Here is a 27875-nt window from a genome sequence, read left to right on the forward strand (position 1 = left end):
GACGATCAAGTAGCTAATAAATAACCCGCCACTTTCGCTGGGCAGCCAGGCGTCCTTGCGAGACCTCCCACGCCACAATAACGCCTCCTTCCTCACATGCTCCCCGCGTCTTCCCTCCGATTGGTCAGCCTCCTTCCCCCTCTTCCGCAACCCGGGCCGCCGTCATTGGAAGGCTGTCAGAAGGTTTTGAGCCGTCACCGCCGCGCTCCGGCGGCCGCCCGCTCGTAACCCAACGACAGGGCGGCGTAAGGTATCAATCTCGGAGCGGCGACCAATAAGGGGGCGACTCTCCCCTGAAGCCGAATGTTGATGTGGCTGACTCAGCCAATGGGAGCGACGGTAGCCTGCTCGTGCTGCTTTCGCGGCAAAAAGGATTTGGCGCGCAAACGTGTGCGAGGCCGGGACCAGCTGGGAACAATAACAGTGCCTGAGTTGAGCGCGAGCGGATCGGCTGAGCTCGCTGGTTGGAAAAGACGGGCGGGAAAAAAAAGAAAGCTTCCGTTGATTTTTGGCCGGGGAGGGAGAGACCCGAGTGGGAACAAGGCTGGGCAGCTGGGAAGTCGGCGCTGGCCCCGGAGAGCGTGGATGGAAGAGCCCCCCGCGATGTGCTGCTGTCTGTAACCCCCCCACCCCACCCTCCCTTCCCCTTCCCCTTCCCTCCCGAGCGGCGCCCAGACAGGACTCGCCGATGTCCTCCTGCACAGCCGCCCTGGCGCTCTCCCTCCTCGCTCTCGCCTTTCAACTTCGGGCCTTGGCTGGATGCGACTCCTCCGGACACCATTTCCCGGGCCTCTGCTCTTAAAAGAGGATGGGGCGTGTTCCATCCTACCAGCCTCTGCCATCCGGTGTCTCCCTCCACCGCAGCGGCCGGGACGATGGGATTAGTCCGCTGAGGCGACTTTGATTCCGGGGTGGGGGGACTCAAGACGGGGGGACGGTTCTGACTTCCTGCGGTGTGCGGAGAGGAGGGGGGCAACCCGGGCTCCCACCCCCCCACCCCCACCCCACCCCCACCCTGCCTTCCTCCCAAGTTCTCGGGCATGTGAGTCCCCGCGCTTTGTGCCATGTCTCTGGAGGGGCTGGAAGTAACTCAGAATGTGGCAGACCTGGAAGCCTTGCTGAGGGGAGCGGAGGCCATCCATGTGATGGAACAGCAGATCGTGATCATTTCCACGCCAGACCAGCTCCCCGCTTCCGAAGGAGACACCGACACCGAGCTGCTGCTCTTTGCCACTCCGCAGCCCGCCAGATTGGAGACCGTACCGCAGAGGCCTGCTCTGGAACGGCCACCGGTAATGCCACCGCTTTTTCCTGTCGCTGCCTTCCAGGAAACCAGGCGTTTGGCCAGGGGCGAAACGTGCTGCTCAGTGTGCAAAGTGTGTCACGCGTGTAGCATGAATGCATTGGCGTGTTCGTGAATGTGTGCTCTGAATGGTATAGAGAGGTGGGTGGGGGGTTGTTTCTTTTCGTGCTAGCCAAATAATGTGCAGGCCATTTGTTCAGCGCTGGGTGGGACCTGATTCTGGAGCATTTCTCGAGCAAAGCTGCAGGAGGGCCTTGGTGGTGCTGGGTGTAGAAAGATATAAATTATTCTATCGGGACCTTAAAAACTGCGTTGGACTAGACGTAATGGACGTTCGATCGTGATCAAATGAGGATTATGGTTATTTTTAAATCCTATGTTGAGAATCCAGTGGTCCTAAATCCCTCTTGTCTGTTGCCATGTATAAGATTCAGCTTGTTCCTTCTGTGTGAATCTGAGCAATGAGGGAAGAAGGGCCATTGTATTAGGTTAGACCTCTTTCATGAGTTTTAAAGTTAGAGAATAGCAGGATATGCTGGCGGTTGTATCTGTGAGATGATATAATTGTTTTTAAAACACACATGCCTTTGTCAAAAGACTTTCTGGATGGCTATAATTATAGGAGAGTTTTCAAACTTGTGACTGAAATACTGCTGCTTAAACGTGGCATATGCAGCAAACTTGCAGGAAGGGCAGAGTGCTCATGAAAACATGCAAAGAAATGATTAACTAAAAGGCCTAGGCCTCAAAAAGTGAAATTGTAGAACTTAATCCCGCAAGATATTCCTCTCTAACCTACATAGTTAATATGTTTTTTAGTCTGATAGTTAATTTTCTTATTTATAATTGTTTGCAAGTTAACTGAATTATAGTTGGCCTCTTTCTTTATAGAGCAATAGCCTGCAAATGTTGTTAATGAGGCAGCTTCACTTCCTGTTACAGGATGTTAAGGGCTGTGTTCTGTGCAATTTGTTCTTGCAGTAACAAAAGCAAATGTTTCGCTTTGGTTGTGCTATATGTTGCTTTCTGAAGAGCAGCATACTGCTTGATGTTATACAAAAGAGAAGGGAATTCCAAAAGCAATGAGCTTGCCATGGCATGCAGAGGAAATAAGTGGCTTCAGCAATGCAAGTCTCATTGCTATTCTGTTCTGGAATTAAAGTGTTTAAACTGGAAAAAAACCTAAGGATGTTCCAGTGTTATTCACATACAAAGCTATATACACATCTTTATACAAGCATATAGGTATAGAATTAATGTCAACATTAACTTTTGTCTAGTACCTTTATACATGGCTAATGGTGCTGTACATTTTTTTCTTTAAAATACTTTGGAAGAAAAAAAACAAACCTGAAAAACACAAGATTTAAAAATATTTGTGCATACTATTGTGCACATAATGTGTATATAAAGAAATAACCAGGTCTTTCAAGGGTGCTGGAGGGAGAAGGGTTTTATAATACTAATCACAACATGGGAGTAAGTGCCATCTGGATTTTAGATTTCTCTACCACAGACCGTCTAATTTAAATGTGTGGATCCTTTGGGTACAACTTCTGAGAAGTTAGACTAAACATTTCTGTTTTACTGGACCAGTACTAGCTCTGTTTAAAGCTAAGCACACTCTTCATGTCTGCAACATGTTTCGGCTGTGGCCCAATGGTAGAGTGCCTTGTTTGTGTGCAGAAGGGGTCAAAGTTTAGGAAAGGAAAGTGGAAAAAACACCTACTGCTTGGAATCTTCCTGAAAGAGACAGTATAAGGCAATTTCTTTGTTCCTTCATGCTTTTAACCACCTATGCTACTGGTGGTGTATCTGTGACCCCTTTGTTGAAATGATGAGAATTTTATTGTAAAGCCTAGCCAAAGATGCTGGTGAGGAGTGAGAGTTCTTGTTTGTAATTGAAATGAAGGAATGATGTGAAAAAATAATGTGCTTGGCATTGAAGTTGCCTGCACTTGTTTTAAAAATGTTATCTGGCAAACTATTTCAGTCATATTCTTCCACATATTATGGTGATGGAGAAAGGGACTGTGTGCATTAATTCTATCTTTAGCACCCACGTGTTTATTATTATGTTTGCAATGGAGTCAGCAGTGTGCATGTGCAAACATGGCACTGAATATGTAATGTCAGGTATGAGATTAGGGCTTCTGATAACATACTGTAGCAGAGTGATAATAAGTGTACATATGTATGCATCTTTCACATATACAACTATATTCTGAATGTGGATGCAAACCCTTCAGAATTATATATGACCACCTACTGTCCCTATCTGTAAGTTTTTACCAGCATTTCAATTTTATTTTTAGGACTAGTTCTAAACTTTTAATTTTGTAATTTTTTGTTTTATTTTGTCAGCTGCTTTGAGCTTCTGTTGACTAGAAATATGGGCTGTATACCTTGAATTTATAAATAGGTGTTCAGGGTAAAACTGGCAGAATGCTATCTCTCTCTTCCATGGATTGGTAGAGAAATGGAGAATGACTGAAAAGATTTCAAATGAATTTTCTTAAGTTATTTTATACAAAACAAAATCATTTCAGCAGATCAGTTCGCTTCCTACAAAAAGTGTAATTTAACTTTCCTCCATTAACTATATAAATGGTTTTTTTCTGCCTTTTCATAAAAGAATGTTACAGCTTCCAAATGCCACATTGTAGTCATTCGATTTTAGTAATATTGCTTCTGTTTCCATGTCTCTGTATTAAGAAATACTGTTCCTGTTGAACTTTGGTCCATTGTGTAGAAGGTAAAAATGGCATTATCTTTCCATAGAAGAAAATGGAAGCTCTCCTGTAGCTCGTTTCCCTGCTTTCTCAATCAAGCTATTTTATTTAGCATCAAGCTATTTTATTTAGCAAACTTGCAGTCGTTATTCTGTTAAAACTACCATTTGCTGTATTGCTTAGGATTCTCTTCCTTAGTGGTCCACTGCTGGTGAACTCAAGCTTTTGGAGTTTCCTTGTGCAAGAGTTTGATGGACCAGAGTAGCAGACATTGTTGCTCTTTCTCAGCAGGCGGAACAAGGGAGGTGATGCCCACAATGCTTTTTTGCTGGCTTGACATCCTCCTCCCACAGAGGCCCTTTCTGTCAAGGAGCCTACAGTACATGGAAGCTTTACAGTTGATTCTTTGTTTTAACTGTGGGGGTCTACTGTTTGGGTCAAGAATCTGTAATGAACTTTCACTCTGTTGTCTCATGGGGTGCCGGTTATTCAGAGAAGGATTTAAAATATCTGATTTATCCATCATGTAAGCCATCGAGTAGTGGGCTTGAGGGCTTGACCTATAAGGAATGGAGGATGCCAGTGTCCTAGAACATTATTTACATGACTCTGTGGTTGACAAGAAGTTATATGGAGAATAAGGAAGGAAGTTTTCTTAAAAAAACAAGAGTATTTTTGGATTAAATCTGGAAATATATTTCTTATTCTAAAGTATTCAGTTTAAAGTTTTGGCATGTTAGTATTAGCTTTTTAGTTAAAGCATGTTCCTGTTCTTTACATTATTAAATGCTTTCTTTACATTAAGAGGTATATGTAAAATTTCACTGATGTTTCTCCTTTATAATGGACCTGCAGTAGAGTTCAGCTTTACTGAACTCTACCGGCTTTACTGATTGTTTGACATAGTTTTCTGCTACCTTTTCCCCCCATGTGCTCAGCATGGCTCAAAAACTGGAGATGCCAGGTTATGTAACAGCATAGCCAAATATATAGTGAACCCTCTCAAATCCAGATTCTACCTGAATCTTTATTATTCAGATTACCCTTGATGTTTTCAATCAATTTAGTAATGTGTAATCATTCATTAACATAATTTTGGGGGGGTTGGACACTGTTTTTAATGTATAAAAACAGCATCAGTACACTTTTGTACTTCATTTGATAGAACGGGGATATGCTACTGGAAGCACCCAATCAAACACCATTCAACAACTCTTTCCTTATGTAGGGATAAATAGAGCCATAGTTCTACATTGAAGGCTCACCTGGGATTAAAGATACATGTCTCCTGATTTGTTGAATGATGTTCATTGGGTGAAAAATATCCTCTTTAGCAAGACTGGCCACAGTGCAATAGGACATGAGGTTATTCTCCTAGCCGGTGCATTTTTGGCCACCGTTCATTCCTTTAAAATGAAGATATTAATGTCTTTTTCTCATTTCTTTGCAGTGATGATGCAGTGCTTGTATTTTTCACACAGATGTACTACTGTTTTGTGCTGGTAGAAATGCCATGCCTCCTGCAAGCTAGGAAGGAAGAAGCTGGTTGCAACATTTTATGGCATAAATGTGACAGGAAAAGACAAGCTCATAGACAGATTGTTCATATTAAACAGTAATACTTTTCATGACTAAATTAAAAATTATTGTCTTATTCATTATATAGTTCATTAACCATAGTTTCAAACCTCACTCCCATTTAGAAGGCATTCTTGGCATCAGTTTTCCAGTATCCATATCTATTCTGCAGATCCAAACTGGTTTAATTACTGCAGCTTTTCACCCAGGGCCTCTAGAAATTCTGGTTTTATGATGATGTGAAGTGTTTTTAATTTATGCTGGGTTCATGATTCCTTTTATTGTGGGAACTGCCTGTTTTCTAAGGTTTCATTCAGACATGTGTATAATTACTCCCTGAAGTATTTTTGTAATGCTTTGAGATCCTCTGAAATAATTCTAATATATTGTGAAAAACATCTACCAGTCAGATGTATAAGAATACATTTTATTAATGTTAAACCAAACCAATTTGTCCAGTTTATCAGTTATTGTCTCTTATTTTAGCTGCCTGAATTGTTAGGATTCCAGGTGTGTTATACACAAAGCAAGTAGGCATAGATCAGGGGTCTGCAACCTTAAACACTCAGAGTCATTTGGACTGATTTCCCATAGAAAAGAAAACACCAGGAACCAAAAAACCTGGGTAGGCGTGGCCAACTCGACATCACTCACTCCCACTCAGTCACATGACACCCCCTAGCCACGCCTACCCACGCTCTACGTCATTAGAGCAAAGGACTGGTTGTTTAAAAACTTATTCTCCATCCCCCGCCATCGCCTTTACATTCTCAGGCCAAGTGAGGAGTGACTGGGAGGGGAGGGCAAGGGGCGGGACTAGCCAGTGATGGGATAGGGAGCCGCAGCAGAGGGCCCAAAGAGCCGCATGCAGCTCCGGAACCGCAGGTTGCCGACACTCAGTATAGATATTCAAAGGGCTGAAGGCTCTCCTCACAGATGGGAAGGATGAGATTTAGTTTCATTACTTACCTCTTTAATTAAGATACTTCTGTAATACTCAATATTGTAAAATGAAACCAATTTTGCAATCTTAAAATATAGAAACTGGGTTCAATCCCAGCAATACCAATGAGAATTCCAATACCAATGCCAGTTCAGGGAAACAATTACATCTTTCTCTCTTAGCAATTATTTTAAGAATGCTCTGTATTAACCATTCAGTTATGTCTGACTCTTGGCAACTTTGTAGGCTCTCCATGCTACCTGCCAAGCACAGCTTCTTTCAGTTGTTGGATGTCCATCTTTGTATCAGCTTTGATGGTATCAAGCCAGCGAGTTCTTTGCTTGCCCCTTCTTGATCCATTAACCATTCCTAGCATCATTGATTTCTCCAATGAAGTTGCATGCGTGACATGGCCAAAGTAAATCAGATGTAGTCTTGTGATTTTGGCTTCTAATGAGGTGTCTGATTTTATGCCATTCAGCACTTCTCTGTTGGTAGTTCTGGTTGTCCATGGTAAATGCAATAATTTATGCCAGCACCACAGTTCAGAGGCATCAATTCTTTGATCAGCCATTCTCAGTGTCTAACTCTCACACCCATACATTATGATAGAGAAGACTATTGCTCTAACTGCCCTGCTTTTTGTACTTACTGTATATTACTATCTCTGTTTTTCCAGATCTGTGTTTCATGTTAATAATCATTGCTGTGTGACCTAAGGTTATCCTGCGTTTGATTTCAGGTGTAAGACTGCCATCTTGAACAATTTTTGATCCAAGGAAGATAAATTCTTGAACTACTTCAATTTCCAACTTGTTGATTTTAAAGATCTCACATCCATCTGTTTTAAGAATATGATGTTTAAAAATAAGGGGGGGGGGAAATGATGGTTGGGACTGTTTGCAAAGTTAACAATATGGTGAAGACAGGGCTAAAGGCAATGACACTACTTTAAAATTCTGGAATTGGGAGTAGGTACTTTTCTCTTTGATTTATCTTCACCATCTCACTTCATCTTGATATAAGCTTTAAATACATTCCTTGTGCCCAGATAATGTCTTTAAGAGAGCAGGACAATGCAAACAAAAGAAAAGAAAGTATAGAAACAATAGCAGTGTTCCTAGATTGAACATTTTGATGGGTGTCATTGGTCAAGAGACTAAGTCAGCAGTAAAAAAGAATAATGCATATTCCCAGTGCTTACTCACTGTTAAGTTCATAGGCAAGCTTTGAGAACTGTGAATAGGAAGAATTTCAAACAATGCATTCTTAGATCAAATGGAGGTCAACCTTAGCTGAGCTCCATCTGAGAGACCTGATTTCGGTGTGTCTTAAGTGGTAAAAGGACAAAAAGGAATTAGGTTGTCCTTTTCTAAAAGCATGGGTGGTTATGAGTAAAGCAAGAGAAAAATGAAAAGAGAAGTTTCTTCTTAAAGTTACAGAAGCAAGATTAACACATAGTACAACAAAATGTAACAGAAATAGAAATACAAAATTTCCATATCACACACTACCTGTACTAACTGTGATGATCACACTGTATTTTAAAAATCTTATTATCTGGCTGGGCTTGTCAAATATACCTACCTGTTCTATACAGTGTGTATGTGTGAAAGAGATTTGCTTTCCTATAGAAGCAAAGATGTCTTTAAAAAACAGTATTTCCAGCTGGTGATGGCTTTGTTGGCCATGTGTTGTGGTTATTGCAGATACTGGCTTATAATGTATTTACATAGTTGAATGATTCAGAAGAAAGCCTATTTCAATTTTGTGGGAAATTATATAAGCAAGAAAAAATGAGATAGTTTGGAAGTAGACATATAATTTATGTCTAAAGACATCAAACTCCATTTCATTTCCAATGTACCAGTTTATCAACAATTTGCTACTTTCCTGAATTGTCCTAGCCTCTATTTGCTTCTATTATCTGGATCAAGGTTTCCCCCCCAATTTTGGTACATACCTACCAAAGGCCATTAATTTCTAATTTTGTTAGCTAGTAATTTCTTGTAATTGTCATAAGAAAACAAAGTATCTTGCAACAATATGGTAATTATGGAAATTAAATGTCTGAAAAATTAACAGGAAAGAATAAGGTGATTTTATCCTAAGCTATTATTTTCATTCAGCAAACTTCCATTAATTGATGTGATGCATTGAAACAAGTCCGGAACTGTATCTTACAAAGGATATTCATCTCTTGTTGTGCTTCCCCAGAAAGGGCAGGTTCACTATCTGGGAGCGTCCTGGAATCCTGGCTCTTGGTCAAGTAACAGATAGAAGCTCCAACCAGGAGAGCCTTTGTCCAGCTTCAGCTGGTATGCCAGTTGCACCCTAAGCTTTAGTAATAATTGCTATTGAAGTTTAAAAGTACAAAGATAAAAAATTAATACAAAATAAAAAAAATGCATAAAAAAGTGCAGAGAGAAAAAAGATATTTTTATATAAAATACATAAAAGACTTTTCACTTCATTGTAACAGCGTTGCTTTTCTGGAAACATTGTATTGCTAACTAGAGCTTAAAAAAATAGGCTAGACCAATCTTAGAGTACTGTTCAACTCTTTGGAATCCCTACCATATATCTGATATTAGTACAATTGAGCGGGTTCAAAAGTACTTTACGAGAAAGGTTTTGCACGCTTCTGTACATAATAAAATTCCCTATGCTACTAGGGTTGAAATTCTTGGTTTGGATAAGTTGGAACTGCGTTGCTTGTGGTCAGACTCAGGTATTGCATACAAAATTGTACGTAGTAATGTTTTACCTGTAAATGACTTTTTCTGTTTTAATCACAATAATACACATGCGAACAACCACTTTAAACTCAATGTAAATCGTTCTAAACTTGACTGTAAAAAATACGATTTTTGTAATAGAGTTGTCAAAAACTGGAATGCTCTACCTGATTCAGTTGTCTCAGCTACAAATTTTCATAGTTTTAGTCGCAAATTGACTTCCGTGGACCTCACTTCATACTTAAGAGGTCCGTAGAGGGGGCGTGCATAAGTGCACTAAGATGCCTATCGTCCCTGTCATTGTATTTTTATATTATTCCTGTTTTCGTTTATGTTTGACAAATTACAATAAATAAAATAAAATAAGACGTTTCACTTCATCAACGTAAGTACAAACAATTTCAGTAACCTATCACATCCATCTCATTTCAACCTAGAATCTCTTATATATAAATTTATATATAACGTATATATTGGCAAATTTAATATATATTAACCTTAGACAAGTAAATTTTCATATTCCTTTCATTTACTTTGTACAATAACTTACTCTTTTTACTAGAAATACAAATATCTTCTCCCCATGTTTTGGAGCTATAAAATCTTTAAAGCTTCATCATTCAAAGTTAATCAGAAAAGATTTCATTAAGAACTACCAGAAACATCAACATACTGAAATGTAATCCCATTAAATATTGTTCCACAAATTAAATTTCTTCTCTTCATCTCCTTCTAGAAACTCCTTTGCAAGTGTCCCTTTAAACATTTTCTTTCAATTTTAATACCATAGCTGATAACTTTCTCTAACAATATAAGAATTTTTTTCCCCCATATCTTTATCTTATTTTTATCACATCTTTCAAGCTTCCTCATTCAGTTCTTATCCCACTAAAAGCTGCTAGAAAAAATAATAATATAATTTTAACCTTAGTTGAATGAGCCAACTTTTTAAATCTTGTTATTTTTAAAAGCCTTTATGTTTATTCCTTTTAAGTAGTGTCCCAGAAAAAGGTTTCTTTTCATTCTCTCTTTATCTTTTCTCAGGAACTCCTTCATAGGTATAGCACATCTCTTTTGTAAGTTCAAAATAAAAAGTATCCAAGTCACTCTTCTGAATTGAAATTCACACATTGAAGTCTCTGCCAATGTGTTATTTGTGTGTGCCTTTTGCTACTAAAATATCACGACTTTCATTTTTAATCTTTTATATAACATCCTTGTCAATGTCATTCTTGTATGCTGTCAATTTTAAATCCATATCCAAAGCAGCCTGATTCTGAATTGTTTCTCTTTTGAACCCATTTTTATAGAAATGGACAATTGTAAAAGAACTACATTTTTGCAAAATATCCTGGAATTCTTCCAGAGTTAAAGAACTTTTCTCCATTCTATATTAATGGGTCTCCTCACTTAGACTGAATATTCTAAGGACAGTGATGCCCATATCATTTGCAAATTAGATTTACTCTGCAATTAATTTGATCTACATACAGTAGGGCTGCATTTTAAGATCACTAAACACTTCAATTGGCCAGCATGCAATGGCCCTCTTGCTTCCAGTTCAGTCCTGCAGCACTCATTGCCAATCTGTTTCCAAGTAAAATTCGAAATGTTAATTACTGACTTTAAAGCAGTGGTCCCCAATCTTTCTGGACCGGTGGGGGGCAGTGGCAGTGAGGGGGAGAGGGAATGGTTCTGTGCAAGTGGCATGCAAGTGTGCAAAGGCTCTATTTGTGCAAATGAAGATTTTGCGCATGAGCACATGTGCCCCCCGCTTGTGCAAATGGAGTTTCCTCCGCTTGCCTGCTGCTTGTGTGGCCCAATTTTCAATGGCCCGCAGCCTCAGGATTGGGGATCCCTGCTTTAAAGCACATATGCTTTCCACCCTGCTTACCTAAGACAATAAGACATTGGCTTTTCTCTATAAATTCTGTTTATCTGACCTGGATGGCTAGGGACTGTCTACCATGTGTACTTCCCCAACTAGCGCATGCTATAGGAGGTGGTTTGATGGTAGATGTTCTTGGTGGCAGCTTGCTTCCTATGGAACATCCTTTTCCTTAGATGAGAATGATCCTAGGGCATACTAAAACGAAATGGTGGGAATGGTTTGCCCCAGATAGAGACAATGAGAGGATGTAAAATAGATTATCCAGAAGGTCAGAAGCTAGAATTGGTCACTGCTGCCATTGTGCTGGTCAGGTGTTTGGCAGTCAGTGATGTGGCAGCAATGACAGAGATGGAATCAGCAGAAGTTCCAGAACCTCATGGTACTATTTGATGAGTGGAAATAGTTGCTCTGGGTGTCAAATGTGCTAGATACACCCTCGGAATGGCCCCCACTCTCTTGTAGAGAGAGTATTAAAGTGACTGGATAATATCAGTTAAACTTCATAGACAATCTTTATGATAGTCATCTAAGTTTATAATCCAACCACTAGTGCAACAGAGGAGGGATTCTGGTCAGAGTTTTATCATCAGGTTCAATCTGAAACTGATTGAACAGAAGCAAGATGAGCTGCCTGTAGGTGGAAACTGGAAAACCAAAGCTGCTGCTAATTTTTGCCCTTAATGTGTTTTAAAATTAAGGAAATTAACATACCGTATTTTTCGGTCTATAAGACACTCCAGAGTATAAAATGCACCTCGCTTTTGGGGAGGAAAACAAGGGGAAAAAATCTGCCTTTGCCTTCCAGCAATTTACCTCCTTACAGCAAACAGCCTGGTCGGCTTCAGCACAACCTGATTTAGCACAAGCAGCTGATTGGCGGTTGGATCGGTCTCCCGGAATTCAGCCTATCAGCTGTTCCAGGCTGAGGGGATCACCACTGCCTGTCGCCGCCATTGCCACCCATCGCTGCCATTGCTATTGCTGCCTCCACACACCCCATTTTCAGCCTCCGCACACTCCATTTTTGCCCGTTCCAGGCGGCAGGAATCGCTGCCACCGCCTATCCCCACCACCTGGAACTGGCAAAAAATGGGGTGCGCAGAAGCAAAAAATGGGGTGCACAGAGGCTGCAATAGGCGGCAGCAGCAATGGGCGGCAACGGGCAGTGGCAATCCCTGCAGCCTGGAACAGCTGATAGGCGGTATCCCAGGAGGCTGATCCAATAAAGGCAGCCCTTACTCAATAAAAGTAAGATGTGTAGATATGCTCCTAGTTTTGCATGATTGCTTTTTGTTTCACTAGAGCTTAAGTGGTGTGGTTATTTACGAATCTCACTTATTTTCCAGGTAAAACGGAAATTGAATTTGGAGACTGACCATCAATACATTGCAGAGAACGTTCAGGTGTCTCGAGGAAAAGCAAAAAATCCTATAAAAGGTACTAGTATATAGATGGGAACTCTCTACAATTATTGAAATACACTGAAATTGATCCAAAAAATCTCAGAAATGACTGCTAGTACTGGGACCACTGGAATATTGATGCTTTTTCAGGCTCTCTTTGCTTTTGAATTCATGAGGGAAATGGCTTTTGTTTCTGAAATGACATATATTAACATAAATGACATTATAAGAGCCTGGTGGCGCAGTGGACTAAGTGCTGTTAAGTAGCACTTAGTTGCCAGCTGCCTGCAATTACTGCAAGTTCAAATCTCACCAGGCTCAAAGTTGACTCAGCCTTCCATCCTTTCGAGGTAGGTAAAATGAGGATCCTGTTTGTGGGGGCAATAAGCTGACTTTGTATAAATATATACAAAAGTATGAAGGCTATTGCTTAACGCATTGTAAGCCGCCCTGAGACTCCAGAGAAGGGCGGCATATAAACCGAACAAATAAATAAATAAATAAATAAATAAATAAATAAATAAATAAATAAATAAATAAATAAATAAATAAATAAATAAATAAATAAATAAATAAATAAATATTGTGCAAAGTTGCTTGGGGGTTTCAGAATTTAGCACCCTAAAATCCAGAGATTTCGTTTTTTAAAAGGTTAATTTCCTTGAAACACAGGCATTTGTTTTAACTCATTGCCGAAGTTGAAAGTCTTATCTGAGTTCACAGTTGGGTTTGGCAAATGGTGCTATCTTATCCACAATTGCCATTCATTCATTCATTCATTCATTCATTCATTCATTCATTCATTCATTCATTCAATTTATTTGCTGCCCATCTCGCACTTCAAGGAAACTTTGGGCAGTTTACAATATACAATCCATCCAAAATGTCTAACCAGATTCAGTTCCTTTGGTAGTACAATCCATTTTTCATATCCCCACAATGTTATCTTGGCAACATACTTGGTCAGTGGTGGGAAAGGTGAGTGGTGGTTCTTCCTTTCTTTCTGTTTCTAGAGTAGTCATTGCAGTTTTCAGGCTAGATGAGACTCTGAGAATGATAGAAACTCTGAGCCAGATGCCTATCTCCAACAACATTGCTTTCTTTCTTATCAAATGAATAGTGCAAGCTGAGCAAATTGATGGTTTAAGTTTGAGATTTATTTAAGAAGAATTGCAGCTACTTTGCTAGTTGGAATTAAGCCCTGATTTATCCCCAGGTTTAAAGTCTCCTGGAGAGAAATCCCGTTATGAAACTTCTCTCAACTTGACCACCAAGCGCTTCTTAGAGCTATTGAGTCAGTCTCCTGATGGTGTTGTGGATCTCAACTGGGCTGCTGAAGTACTAAAGGTGCAGAAGAGGCGTATTTATGACATAACAAATGTCCTGGAGGGCATCCAGCTCATCACTAAGAAATCCAAGAACCATATCCAATGGCTGTAAGTAGAATGTCACCTGCCAATCTCCCAGCTTGATGTTCTGATGATGTTTGTTTGGCTCCGTTATATTGTAACCCATAAGTAGAGCACCGTTTGTATAATAGTTACATATTAAGTTGCCACAGTTTCCATTTATGTTATTGGTACATTTATTTAACTATTTATAAGTAGTTATAGATTCTTTGTATTGACCTTTTTAGTCACACTAGATGCTGTTTTAGGACCTCTTTCCAGAGCACGATACCATAGCCTCTTGAGACTGAAGGATGCCAATGAAGATTCTTTGTATGTCTATATGTGCTTTCAATTTATATGTGCTTTCAATCAAGAGAACTAGAACATGATAATCTGAATTATCTTAAAACAAAACTACAAATGGTATATGTCTGTAAGATTACTCTGTTACAACCTCTTAGATAACTCTGTGCATTTGTGGAAGTATATTTAAAAAAATATTTGTCATTCGTCTTTATTTTAAAGCAATACTGCAGGGAAGAAATTTATTGCAAGGAAAATCACATTAATAACATTAGACTAGTGAGAATATCATGAATAAAAATTCATTAATCTGTGCTCAATTTAGTTAAAGATAAGATAATAATTGTATATGAAAATTTAATCAATTGTGTAAATAATTTTAACCTATCAGTTTCTCCATGAACATATAATTGTTGCTTTATTGTAAAGTTATGTTCTGAGAATTTAGTTATTTTGCTGCTTATTATCAGATAGAAATAAATACTGTTAAATATGAAAACTGAAGCTTTATGGGTTGGTGGCTACCCTGTTATGACAGTAATTCAACATTGTTGCAAAATGACAATATTATTGATTCCACAGTTTATACTATTGGTACTATGGCTTGTAGATAAGAGACTCAGGGCATTTTTAAGTTTGCAGATGTACAAGAAAACTGGTCACTGACAATATGATGTGATGGTTAAAATATTGGATTACAACTAAACAGTACTCTTATAAGCCATGGAAGCTCACTGAATTATTTTGGTCAGACATTACCTCTTATCCCAGTATATCTTACAGCTTTGTTGTTACGAAAAAAAGTTGGTAGTAGGAGTGGAATGTAATTCATACCATAATGAGATCTTGAAAGAAAGACAGAATATAATTCTAATAAATAAATGAGAAGTGAGCATGCTTGGTGACCACTAAATGTCGATGAGAAGAGAATGGAATAATTAAGATGGGAAAGGAATGACTTTAGGCAAATTCCTGAAGTTTCCTGGTGATATTATACACTACCAGTTCCAGAACATTTTACAGACAGAAACTAAGAATATAAAAGCCAAGCCTCAAATACCTTAAAATCTCTCAGGATTTATTAGGCATGGTCAATGGGAAGAAGATTGTGGCTTGGGTCACTACTTTCCAGGCATTTCTCACCGAAAGGTCCTAAGCAGATCCACTACAAAGGTCAATCAGATATATTTGAGGAACATTCTCATAAATCAACACTGATATAGGCTTGGAAGCAAACAGATAAGCTATATTGTCTCTTAATGACTTCGTATGACAATCAGTTACCCTAACGGTAACCAAGAAGTTGAATTCTGCACTTGCTAAAGTCTCTGAACGGTTTTCAAAGGCAACCCCATAAAAACTGTATAATCTTTGTTCAAACATGGGATTATTAAGACAACGATCACTTGGTCCAGAAAAAAATTAAAGACTTTTAGTTACTGTGACACGTGGGTCTTCAGTTACAAAATGCATCGCTTGGAGTTATTCCTTAATCCATCTGCTGCTTTGAAGGAGCTCAGAATTATCTAGAATCACCTGTCTTCCTAATTCATAGGCTGGAACTCCTTCTCAACAACATTTCAGTCTTGTTAGGATTCAGTCACAGTTTATTGGTTCCCATCTAGCCACCTACTCTCCTAGAACATATCCTTCATAGGCTCTTATGCCTATTGATGATACCGTGGCTAAATCTCAGAATGATTTCTCCCCAATGGCTTTATATAGATATTAAAGATTAAAGGGGACAACATGGAATCCTATAGCAGGCATAGGATTAGAATAGTAAGTGGCAAGAATATTTTCTCTAGGTAATTTGTTGAACTTTCCCTTTAAAAATTAACTAATTTACTTAATTGAGCATTCATCTGTCTTTTGCTGTGTTATTCTGACAATGTGAAAGCTCACACAATGCAGTTTACTTCTCATCTACCTTAATGCTAAGACTTGCCAAGTTATTAGTCACAGAGTATTTCATCTTGCCTTATTCTTTTTTCTAGGGGGAACCGGACTTCTGTGGCAGGCACCAATAAGAGTCAAGCGTTAATGAAGGAACTACAGGATCTTCAAGCAGCAGAACAGCATCTGGACAGCCTCATCCAGATGTGTACTACTCAATTCAAGATCCTTACGGAGGAACCTGAAAACAAGCAATATCCTTCTCTTCAAGATGAATGGGGATTGGATGGCTTTATCCAATCATAGAGCACAAAATAGGTTCATAGGAGCAAATCTTCTGCAGTAACCAGTAGCAGTAAAGTACCATATTCCAAAGAGGCAGCTGCACTCCCGACATTCCTAGATTGGGTGTTGGTACTTTAATTTGTACTTCCACACCCTGTGAGTTAATGGAAAATCCCTACCTGGCTGTTGGCTAAGGCTCTGAATTGTCAGTGAGGTGTGGAGGTGTACATGTGTGTATATATCTCAGAAAGGAAGCAAAAGAAGGGTGGTGGTGCATCTGTCAGATGTTTCTTGTTGATTTTTGCCTGGCAGTTCTGTAGCTGAACCTGTTCCTGATAATGATATCTGCAATCCACCCTTTCTGGTAAATGAACAGTCTTTAACATATGCATGTGAGAGAAAACTGCAGCTATCCTTTCTTCTCCCCCACCCCCATTTTTTCCCTTTGCAATAACGTTCCAATAAAATAGGTGTGCAAGTTGCATATCACAGGTAAGAAATATGTAGTAAGGTCTTAAGTGTACTGAATGAAATTAGTTAGATTAATCTCTTCAACGCCTCACTACCACAGGATTAAACTAATGAGTGTGCTCATAATTTTGAATAATTGAAATCAATTTTCTGACACACTACAAACTTGTGGAGAATTTCACAGATCTCAGAAATTGCAAGTCAGAAAACTGAGAGTAACAGTTAACAACTGTTAACTGTTTTCCAGTTAAAAGTGTGTGTCCAGAACAGATTATTTATTACACAGAAATTGTAGAGGGAAATAATTAAAATTTGAAATAGACTGGCATTGAAATATTAAAAAGAAAGAAATAGAAACAGGCATACAGACATGGTTATTTTGAATGAGATTAAATCTTCATGGCCAGATTAATTGCATCCTGAAATTAAGGAAGTAGCTAGTCTAAAGCTATTGTAACTCTGAATGGTTGTTAAATGACCGTTCATAAATCAAGGACTTCTTGTATGCCTCTTTCCCAATAAGTAGTGATTTGGGCCCGACAGTTGTATATTGCTATTCTAGTTTTGTATCTTGAAACATATATTGTGATATTTCTGACAAAACTTGACTGATCATACTTCAGCTTATGTGACTTGTCAAGATCTACGCAACATTGCAGACCCCTCAGAGCAGCTGGTGATGGTCATCAAAGCCCCCCCTGAGACACAGATGCAAGTCTCTGATCCTGCAGAGGTAACCTTCCTCCTTCCAAAAATTACAGAGGCCATTTGGGGCCTGTCATGGAATACTTACACACTTAAGTTTCAGAATCCAAATCCAATTTACTATGTTTATCCTTTCCATTCCTCATTAGGTAGGAAAGGTTTATGCAAGTCCGTTTAAGTGTACGGACTTGCACACAGTATCATGACTGTGTTGAAACAGTATCATGACTGAGAAATCTTGCCACCAGTATGATAGATCCAAGGAAGCTTGGTTTTTAAATGCAAGATTCTGTATATGTGATTGCTGATCTATTCATCCATCCATCCATCCAATTTCTATAGCTGCCTAACTCAACCAAATGACTGTTTGACATATTGAGCTTAGTCTCTTTGAACACAGTTTAGCTGTATGTCATTGGACTTCATACACTGTGTAATATTTTACAATAATAAACTGGCACAAAGTGTTATATCCTAGATTAGTTAAATGGTGGATAAGAATGAAATCCTATCCACTTAGTGTGCTGCCCTGTAAGAAAATGTCCTTTTGTAGGATAAGCCACCTGAACCAATGTTTTGTGCCTGATCTATCAAATATAACTGGTGAGCTAAGGAGAGAGATTTGTTGACATAGTGAGGAAAGTTTGGGGCATGTGAAATAGAGGTTATACATCTTGGGTTAGTCTAATAGAATAAGTTACTGTCTATTTAGGGCCAAGAATGATGCACAGAATAAAGGCTTTTGCAGCCCTTTGTTACCTAAGCAGTTAATGTCTAGGTAGATGCAGTGTCTTGTTAACTCCTGAATAGCAATGTTAAACCAAGGTATAACAAAATAGAATGCTTCAAGTGGAATTTTTCCTTTCTCATTTTATTATTTTTGATTTAATACAATTTTTCTACAAAGCATTAAAACTATGAGCGGAGATCATTACAAAATATAATGTTTTTCACTCAGATACTGAGATTTACTGGGCTTCTCAAAAATTTCCTTGCAGAATTTAGGAACTGTCTATTGTTATGAGCAATAGTTATCCCAGGCAGTGAAATAAGCCAAAAGAGTTAGATTTTTCAATTTTCTTTTGTCATCTGGTCACAAAGAGATAAAATTTTGAAGATTTTATAAAACTGATGTTCCCAAAATATTCTTCATAGAAAAGAACTACAGAGGCTTACCACTACCACCCTCACAACAAATGTTTATGCAGTCTTCTATGTCTCCTCAAATGTTCTTTTTTCCATCTCTGTTAGGCTTTCCAGATTGCTGTGAAAAGTACTCAGGGCCCTGTTGATGTGTTCCTGTGCCCAGAAGAGAGCTCTGGTGTCTGTAGTCCCACCAAGAGTCCGTTGAAAGTGGCTCCTGAGGAACCTTCTTCAGAACCTTCACAAACAACACCCTCTGTGCTTCTACACCCTTCTCAGGATACAAGTTTGCCATTGTTGAGTGGAGACCAAGGTATGTCAATTGTTGCCTTAAGAATTAGCATCCAAGAGTAACTGAGGCCAGCAAGTCTTTTCAGTCGATAATTCTGTGTCAACCTTGTGTTTTGACTATTGTAGCTATGTATTTCCAAAAATGTGGCCTTTCAGTAGAGAGTGTACATAAAACTGGGAAGAACACAAAAGCATATTCATAATTGTTTTATCTACACTGTTTTGATTTTGTAGATATAATGCATCATGATATCTGAATAGTTTTTCTGAAGCCTTCATTACCACCCTATCAAGGGGGGAAAAAATCTTGATTTCTGATTCTTTTATTGTTGATTTGTTGTTATTAGTCGCAAAGTTGTGTTTGACCCATCGCTTAAAAAGCAAAAAATAAATAAATAAAAACCCACCACTTCAATATCATCATTGTCAATTTTAAGGCCGATTGCTGTACCTGTTGTTAGTTTTGTCTTCTTTACATTTGATCATAGCCCTGTTTTTTCCATTGAACTTTTAACTTTCATTACTAGGGCTTCCAGATCATTTGCATTTTAGCTGTCAGAGTAGTACAGTGTAGGTGATTGATGTTTCTTCCTCCAGTGTTAAAACCATGCTCATATTTTTTCCAATCCAGCCTCTCTCAGTATATATATTCAGAATGTGGGTTGAATAAATAAGAAGATAGTACAGGTAGTCCTCGACTTACAACCCCAATTGAGCCCAAGTGAAACTTGGTTAGGTGAGTTTTGCCCCATTTTGTGACCTTTCTTGCCACAGTTGTTGAGTGAATCACTTCAGTTGTTAAGTTAGTAATACAGTTGTTAAGTGAATCTGGCTTCCCCATTGACTTTGCTTGTCAGAAGTTCACAAATGGTGACCACATGACCCTGGGACACTGCAACTGTCATAAATATGAGTCAGTTGCCAAGTGTCTGAATATTGGTCATGTGACTGCAGGCATGTTACAATTATTATAAATGTTAAAAATGGTCATAAGTCCCTTTTTTCAGTGCCGCTGTAACTTCGAACTGTCACTAAATGAACTGTTGTAAGTCAAGGATTACCTGCAGTTTGTTTCACTGTATTGCATCCAGGCTGGGGCTTTCTGTCCTGACTGTAAGTTTCTCAAAGGATACTGAAATGTATTGGGACTTCCATTTTCCTCAAAATATTCCACAGGTTGCCATGGCGGACACCATCAAAGGCTTTTCTGTAATCAGTGAAACACATATCGACTTTTTCACTCTTTAGCTTTCTCTGTTATCCAGCATGCATCCGAAATAGTATCTCTTATTCTCTATTTTTTTTCCTAAAACCAACTTAAATGGCTGGTATCTCCCTTTTCATGTCTTGTTCTAATATGCAATTGGATGATCTTCAGCATTATTTGCTAGGATATGAAATTAGGGATATTGTCCAGTAGTTTGTGAACTCTAAGTCTCACTTTTGTTGTTATTGATATTTAGACTGATCCCCTTCAATCTGTTGTTACTCTCTCATTCTTCAAATTTGCTGGCATAGTTTTGTTCAGGCTGAGATAATACTGCCAAAATTGAGTTGGAAATGACTGTGCTAAGCCTCTGTTAGGCAAAACAAATTCAGCCTTCAAATCTGTCCAACTTCCAAAACAAATAATTTCGCTCGGTAACAGTTGTAAATGTAAATTATGGCCCTAGTTTGAAGAATCATGCCCGTTTTTATCTTAAAAGAAAGGAATTCCGGTATCAAAATGCCATAAGGGAGGACTTTCTATTCTGTGTTTTTATTTCATAGCATTTGCAATATAGAAAATATATTAGATACAGAAAGGCTTCCACGTCTGATCTTAAATTATGAGCCAAGAGCAAGCCAGATTTTCAAATACCCTGGCTCTAAAGCAAATACATCCTTTTGCAATATGTATGCGAGTTGTTGTTGGTCTTGCATTGTTGGTTCTGCACTTCCGTGGAGATGATTATTTTGAATCTTTTTGACAAAGATGTGGAATAAAGAGAGGAGGCATAGAAACAGTTGGCATTAGGGGAGATGATATAGGAGAAATCAGATAGGAAACGCTAAGAGCACATCATGAGAAGGGCGGGGCTAAATGAATCAAAAGTTGGAATTAAGATTGCCGGGAGAAATATCAACAACCTCAGATATGCAGATGATACCACTTTAATGGCAGAAAGCGAAGAGGAACTAAAGAGCCTCTTGATGCGGGTAAAGAAGGAGAGTGCAAAAGTTGGTTTGAAACTCAACATTAAGAAAACAAAGATCATGGCATCTGGCCCTATCAATTCCTGGCAAATAGATGGGGAAGAAATGGAGGTAGTGACAGATTTTATTTTCCTGGGCTCCAAGATCACCACAAATGGGGACTGCAGCCAAGAAATTAAAAGATGCTTGCTCCTGAGGAGGAAAGCTATAGCAAATCTAGACAGCATACTAAAAAGCAGAGACATCACCCTTCCAACAAAAGTGCGTATAGTCAAGTATGGTTTTCCCAGTTGCAATGTATGGCTGTGAAAGTTGGACTATAAGAAAGGCTAAGTGCCAAAGAATTGAGGCCTTTGAATTATGGTGCTGGAGAAGACTCCTGCGAGTCCCTTGGATTGCAAGGCGATCAAACTGGTCAGTCCTAGAGGAGATCAATCCTGACTGCTCTTTAGAAGGCCAGATCCTGAAGATGAAACTCAAATATTTTGGCCATCTAATGAGAAGGAAGGACTCACTGGAGAAGAGCCTAATGCTGGGAAAGATTGAGGGCAAAAGAAGAACGGGATGACAGAGAATGAGGTGGCTGGATGGAGTGACTGAAGCAGTAGGTGTGAGCTTAAATGGACTCCAGAAATGGTAGAGGACAGGAAGGCCTGGAGGAACGTTGTCCATGGAGTCGCGATGGGTCGGACACGACTTCGCAACTAACAACAACAACAAATACCAATCTAGTGGGGTAGAGAAGCACTGAGAAAGGTGATAAAGCTGTGTTTTTATTTAACATACTTCTACAAAGGCTCTATGTAGAAAGGCTTGATGGGGAAAAACTACAAATGAGAAAGAAAGGCAATGCATTTCTTGGTACATTTCTGTACCAAGTGAATTTCTCTCTCTTACGAGTTTTTCTAAGAAAAGGTTTTTTTTTACATTTTGTTTCAAATTATATGTAATTTATTCCTAATTTGTGAGAAGAGACCAAGTCAGATATTTTTGTAGTTACAGCTGAGCCATGAAAACTGTTTATTCAATTTCGGAAGAAACATTGTATATTATATATACACCGTAATTGGAAGATTAAGCAACTTTGTTTTTGTGTACAGACAAGGCTTTATTTGGGATACTCATTTGGGATTAAAGGCACGGGTATATCTATTATGCTGGTTACTTAGTCTCTCCTTTATCTCTTGGCAGAACCTTTGTTATCTGGAGAGACTACGCTGCCTCTGAAGTGTCCCGGGGATGATGTAAACCTCTCACCACTGGCTTCCGTGGATGCCTTGCTTTTGCAGGGCAAGGATGACTTCTCAAGTTTTCTGCCCTCTGAATTCATTGCACTTTCACCACCCCAGACTCAGGACTATCATTTTGGACTCGAGGAGGGTGAAGGCATCAGTGAGCTCTTTGACTGTGACTTTGGAGATTTCACCTCCTTGGATTTCTGAATATCCTCGGGTTGGGGAAAGGGGAGCGCCACCTGGTCAACTCTACCCCATCACAGGGGAATCTTTTTGCAGCTGACATCTGAATATAATTCCAGGGCTAGTTGTCATCTTCAGGGCCAGTGTGCTGTAAATCAGATGCCAGGAAAGGAAAATGGCAGAATGTGGTCTGGCATCAGTGACAGTGAGAGCACTCAGCTCCTGGAAGGGCTGCCTTTTGCTGGCCATCTCCCTATAATTGAGGGAGATGGCTGTGAAGCTAATTGCTGCTGTGAATGTTGCAAGCTTGTTTTTGTGACCTGATTGAGAGACAGCAGGCATCACCTCAAGCCTGCTGTGCCCAGGCCCAGAGTAGTAATAGTACTTAGGAATAGGTGAGTAGGGTCACCTTGATCCTCTGGTGCCATGTTTGGAATCTATAGGGATAGCTTTAGAGATGCTGTTGCAGCAGCCTAGTTATTCTTGTTGAACCACTCCTTTCCCTGAATTTCACTTTAGATAATACTTGGCTGTGGGCAGGCCCCCTTTTTATCAGGTGCTTAATTTTCTATGTTGTGAGCAATTTCTCAACCTTGGCTTAGAAAAACACGATGGTCAGAAGCTATCCGTAGAAGAGGGGGCCCCTCCATTCCTTTTTCAGCAAACTGTTTGGGTTTTGTGGCAGAAGCACTGAGCACATTATTGTGAGGGACACCTTTCTGCCAGGCAGCGGTGGGAGAAGGTGACCAGAATGGTACTTCTCAGAGCAGTCATTGATCTGTCCTCTTGCAGTCCATCTCTACCTGGTTGGCTGGCATTTTTACCTTTACCTAGGTCTGGGAAATTCGGAAATGCTGGCAAATGATAAACCAGTGATTTGCAACTCAGTAGTTAAACAATGGTCAAGTAGAAGAAAGAAAACCAACTGGATGGATAGGGTGGGCGATACAATGGGAGCCTTTTGTTAAACATGCTGCTTAAACTAGTGAAAGGTAATGGGTAATTGGATACGTTAGAAAAGTGGGTGGGCATTTTTTATTTTTTATTTTTTGCTCTTTTAAAAAAAATGTTCTGGTTGAAAAGGAGAAACTGGCTTTCAAATATGAGGCGCTAAGAATGGTGGGGTGAATTGTTTCTGGATGCCGACGCAAACATATTTTTTCTTTTTCCTCATAAGCCTCACCATAAAGCTTTAAGGAGGGTCCTGTACAGATTATTTATTTATTTTGGGTGTTCCTCACCTCCCACTATGGATATTATTTTGTGGAAAGTCCATTCCCTGGTAGAATACATCTATATCTATCTGGGGATGTGATGGGTTTTTATTATGGTGATTTTTTTTGTAATAGTGAGGTGCTCAGTCTGCTCAGCTGTCTTTAGGTTTAGAGCAGACAGCCAACAAGGCAGAGGGGACACTGCTTATAGTAGGAAATGAAGTTACTGGAACGTTTTGCTTTGGCAGGAGGAAAGGGAAGGTTGCTGGCTATTCTCCATGATAGTAAGGGAGGTTAGCCCTACACAGTATTGTGAGACAGCAACCAACCAATGCCTTTGTTTGCCCCTTTCCTGTGAAGTGAAGGGAAAAACACTGACTCTTTCTCCTTATTATCCCAATCCCCATGCTAAGCATAAAGTGCGTCCAGAAATCATGGATTCATATTATTTATTTATTATTTATGTGGCTCCATCCAGTGTTCCTGGAAGATAAAGGATAGTGTCAGAGGAATATGGGTGCATGAACTCAACATGTCCAGGTATGTGGAAAGAGACCCTTTAGGGATCTAATTAGAATTGCTGACCTAGCAAGTGGCAGCAGAGAACCTGGGAACAAGTAGGTTGTAGTCAGAGAGCCTTGAATAGCAAAGAGATTCAATGTCTCATCAATATGTTGAGAGAGTATGACTGGTCAAGACAAGTGAACTGAAATGCTATTTATTCATAGAGGATGGACAGCAGGTTCATCTTGTAGAGTAGTATTTCTCCACTTCAGTAATTTTAAGGTGTGCGGACTTCAACTCCCAGAATTCCTCAGCCATTCAGCGCTGGGAAATTGAAGTCCACGCATCTTAAAGTTGCTGAGGTTGAGAAACACTGCTGTAGGGAAATATGTTGGTATGTTGAAAGGGAGGGTGGGGGAGGGACACACACACTGTGCTAGGATAAGAGTTTGTGGAAGGAATAGTTTTATTCCAGGTTTATCCATTTTGAGAAGTAGCTTTAGTTGAAGGAATGGGGCTTTAGCAGCAGATAAGATGCCATCAGCTTGACTAGGAGTTGTTCCTAGTGCATCACAAAGCAGTAATTGGTGCTGTCCCTGAGGTGCCTTCTTAGTCCTTTTAAGTATTATTTACTGGAACTCACCAAAGTGTGCTCCTACATGTTAGGAGCGTATTTTGCTTTATGGAAAGGTAACCATGACTTGGTGTGTGGCTTTGGATGGAGGTTATTCATTAGTGTTCTTAACAGATAAGAGAACTACTAATGTAAAGCGTTGTGACACCTAGTCCCAAATAATTCAAATTTTATTGGAGAAGGGTTGTTTTTTTTTTTTGACAAAGCCTGAACAAAAGCATCTCTTAAGTGGGTCTTCTTCAGGTAACACATATAAATATGCTTCCTCAAATCAAAATTCATCAGGCAGCAGGTGGCTGTATAAACATATACACACCGTGATTCCCGTCCTCTCTCCTCACCTTTCAACTCTTTCTCAGGTTGCCGGTTCCTAAAACTGAATCAAGTTAAAATTTATCCCTGTGTTGCTAGGCTCTGCATAAGGAGAAACAGCTAACTCTCTCCAAACATTGCATTTTCCAACTTGGACATTTGCAACTAGATTGTTCTCAAGAAACTTAATGCTGTGTCCTCTTAGACTGCACTACTTCAGAATAATAGCTGGCACAACATGTTCTCTGTAACCAAGGTACACTTTATTTCTTGTTTCAGATACAAACAGGAGAACAATTTGATCATATTCAGATTCATTACTGATCTCTCTAAGTAAGTCTTATCTGGATGTAATATTAAATGTTAGCCAAGTTGGCTGGGGCTAATGGCAGTTTTAATTCAATTTATCTACAGAGCACCAGGGTTACAAATCTGGATGGCATTTCTGTACATAGGTCATCTTACTGTTCTGACATGTTTATCTTTTTGTAATGTGGATATCTCCCTCTGCAGCAAACAGTGACAATCTGTTCCAAAGGACTCATTGTTAGATTTATATCTTTTGATATATTCATTCTGAGCACATCTTGCTTTTACAAGGGAAGACAAGTGCTGCTTTGGCCAACCTCTTTCTGATGCCGCTCATACAAAAGTCACTGTAATATGCCAGATATTTTTTCTCTTTAGCTTACCTAGTGCAGGTTATTAGCCCCTCCCCCCTTCAGAAGAAAAAAGTCTAGCCAGAAAACAAGGGAACAGATTCTCTAAAGATCGTGTTGATATTTGTCTACTGGAGTATTCCAATACTTTCCTGAATTGATGTTCCATTCTTACTGGTTGGGAAAAAATAATGCTATAATGCCAGGGCCCAGTTTTTTGATATATCAAAGCAATTAACTATGCTGTATTATTTATATTTTAGATAATTCTTGAATGTATTTCCTTTTTGATAGTTATTTAGAATGTAAGGAGTACAGCATAATTATCTGTGGTAGAATGACAAACACCCCATAATTGTTACTACAACGTTATCCTGCAAAAGTCCCTGAAGAGGCTTCAGCAAAATGCAGTACACTGTATGGTTCAATAAGCTGAACAGTATTTCCATAATAACAAGTCAGGATTTGAACCCTGTTCTGCTGTCTGCTTGGGATTGGGGGCAAAATTATGCACGATTCCATAACAACTTCCTATGGACCTCTCAAGTTCAACAGATAAGATGGCCACTATCTTCCCTGATAATCTCAATTTTCACTTCTACATTAAAATGCTGTTTAATGTTTTCATCCTTCAGTTTTAGCATCACCTGCAACAGAAAGCTATTCCATAATTTTTCAAGTCACGTTCTTCACATCTCACATCTGCCTTCTTACCTTACCTCAGTGTGGGTAACCCTCTTGGCTCAGATATCAGGATGTTGTTTGAAAGAAGGACGACCTTCATGCTATTTGAGGAACTCCAGCCCCTCTATTTAAAGCAGTGGATTGGAAGATCCTAAATAAACTGATGAGCACCACTGATAGCTGAGAAAATGGCCAATGGTCAAAAGCTTCAGTCTAAGAAAAGCAATCTAGATTTATTTAAAAAAAAAAAAACACACAACTTGAGTTAAGGATGGAATGGAGAAGTATGTTGCAGGCTACCTATGAGAAGAGCATGATTTATGCAAGTTGGCCTTGCACAGCAAAATTGAACATTTTGTAACGGATTGGAATGGTGACCTCCAGATGTTTAGCAAGAATTTTCAAGCACTTAAGAATAAAGATCTGAGATCATTTGCTGCTGTTGTGATTAAAATGATTTTTGGAGAATCAGGTACATGTATGAACAAGAATGCCTGTTGCACCAGAAGCCTATTACAAGAAAACCCATCCACCTTGCCCCCTTTCTTCTAACAAGTTATCTTGATCCTGAACCATATGCACCCCAGATAATGTTGCTGCTATCGACCTAAGAACCAGGGAGGATTGGAGCCAGAGAGCTCTGGTACCTTAATCCGAATGGGAAGCACTTATTATAGCTCATAATGCAAATAGTTCTACAAAGCCTTAAAATCTATTGGATCAAAGAAATAAGCCTAGAGTGCACATGATACTCCTTTCAGCAGACTTCTTTTAGTGAGGAGCATGAGAAGTCCAGTTGGGCAAGTTCATTTATTAAAATTGAAAGCACAGCAGAAGAGAAGGTGCTGTACCTGTACCCCAGCAAGATAACTAAGAGTGTCCGGTGTACGTGATGTGGATTCAAAGCATTATCTGTAAAAGTTGGGGGATCTTGTTGAGGTGACTAAAGGTTGCTGAGATATTGTTATAGTTCTTAAGGATTGCAACTTCTTTGGTAAGTTTCCAGGACAGACACCCAAGATCCTTTGGCAACTGAGTGACCAAATGTGTTGCAAAACCTGCAGCATTTTCCAGGTGCCTGAACATTGAGGGAAGTGCACGTTTTGTCTGTGCCTATTTTTAATAACAAGCCTTGTTCATGATTTGTGCCTTTAGTTTTAATAAACATTTCTAATAATTTC

At 39.4% G+C, this 27875-nt stretch overlaps 1 protein-coding gene across 1 annotated transcript; it reads left to right on the forward strand.

Annotated features, from left to right (window-relative positions):
* Positions 1-350: 350 nt before the first annotated feature.
* Positions 351-27875, forward strand: E2F1 (E2F transcription factor 1). Its single transcript, XM_034414044.3, has 7 exons — positions 351-1292; positions 12532-12622; positions 13805-14024; positions 16280-16432; positions 17553-17667; positions 18891-19095; positions 22461-27875. The coding sequence occupies exons 1-7, from the start codon at positions 1065-1067 to the stop codon at positions 22709-22711; spliced, it is 1263 nt and encodes a 420-aa protein (XP_034269935.1). The 5' UTR covers positions 351-1064; the 3' UTR covers positions 22712-27875.

The sequence above is a fragment of the Pantherophis guttatus genome, chromosome 3 (assembly GCF_059756535.1).
Source record: "Pantherophis guttatus breed Tessera chromosome 3, ASM5975653v1, whole genome shotgun sequence".
NCBI classification, from domain to species: domain Eukaryota; kingdom Metazoa; phylum Chordata; class Lepidosauria; order Squamata; family Colubridae; genus Pantherophis; species Pantherophis guttatus.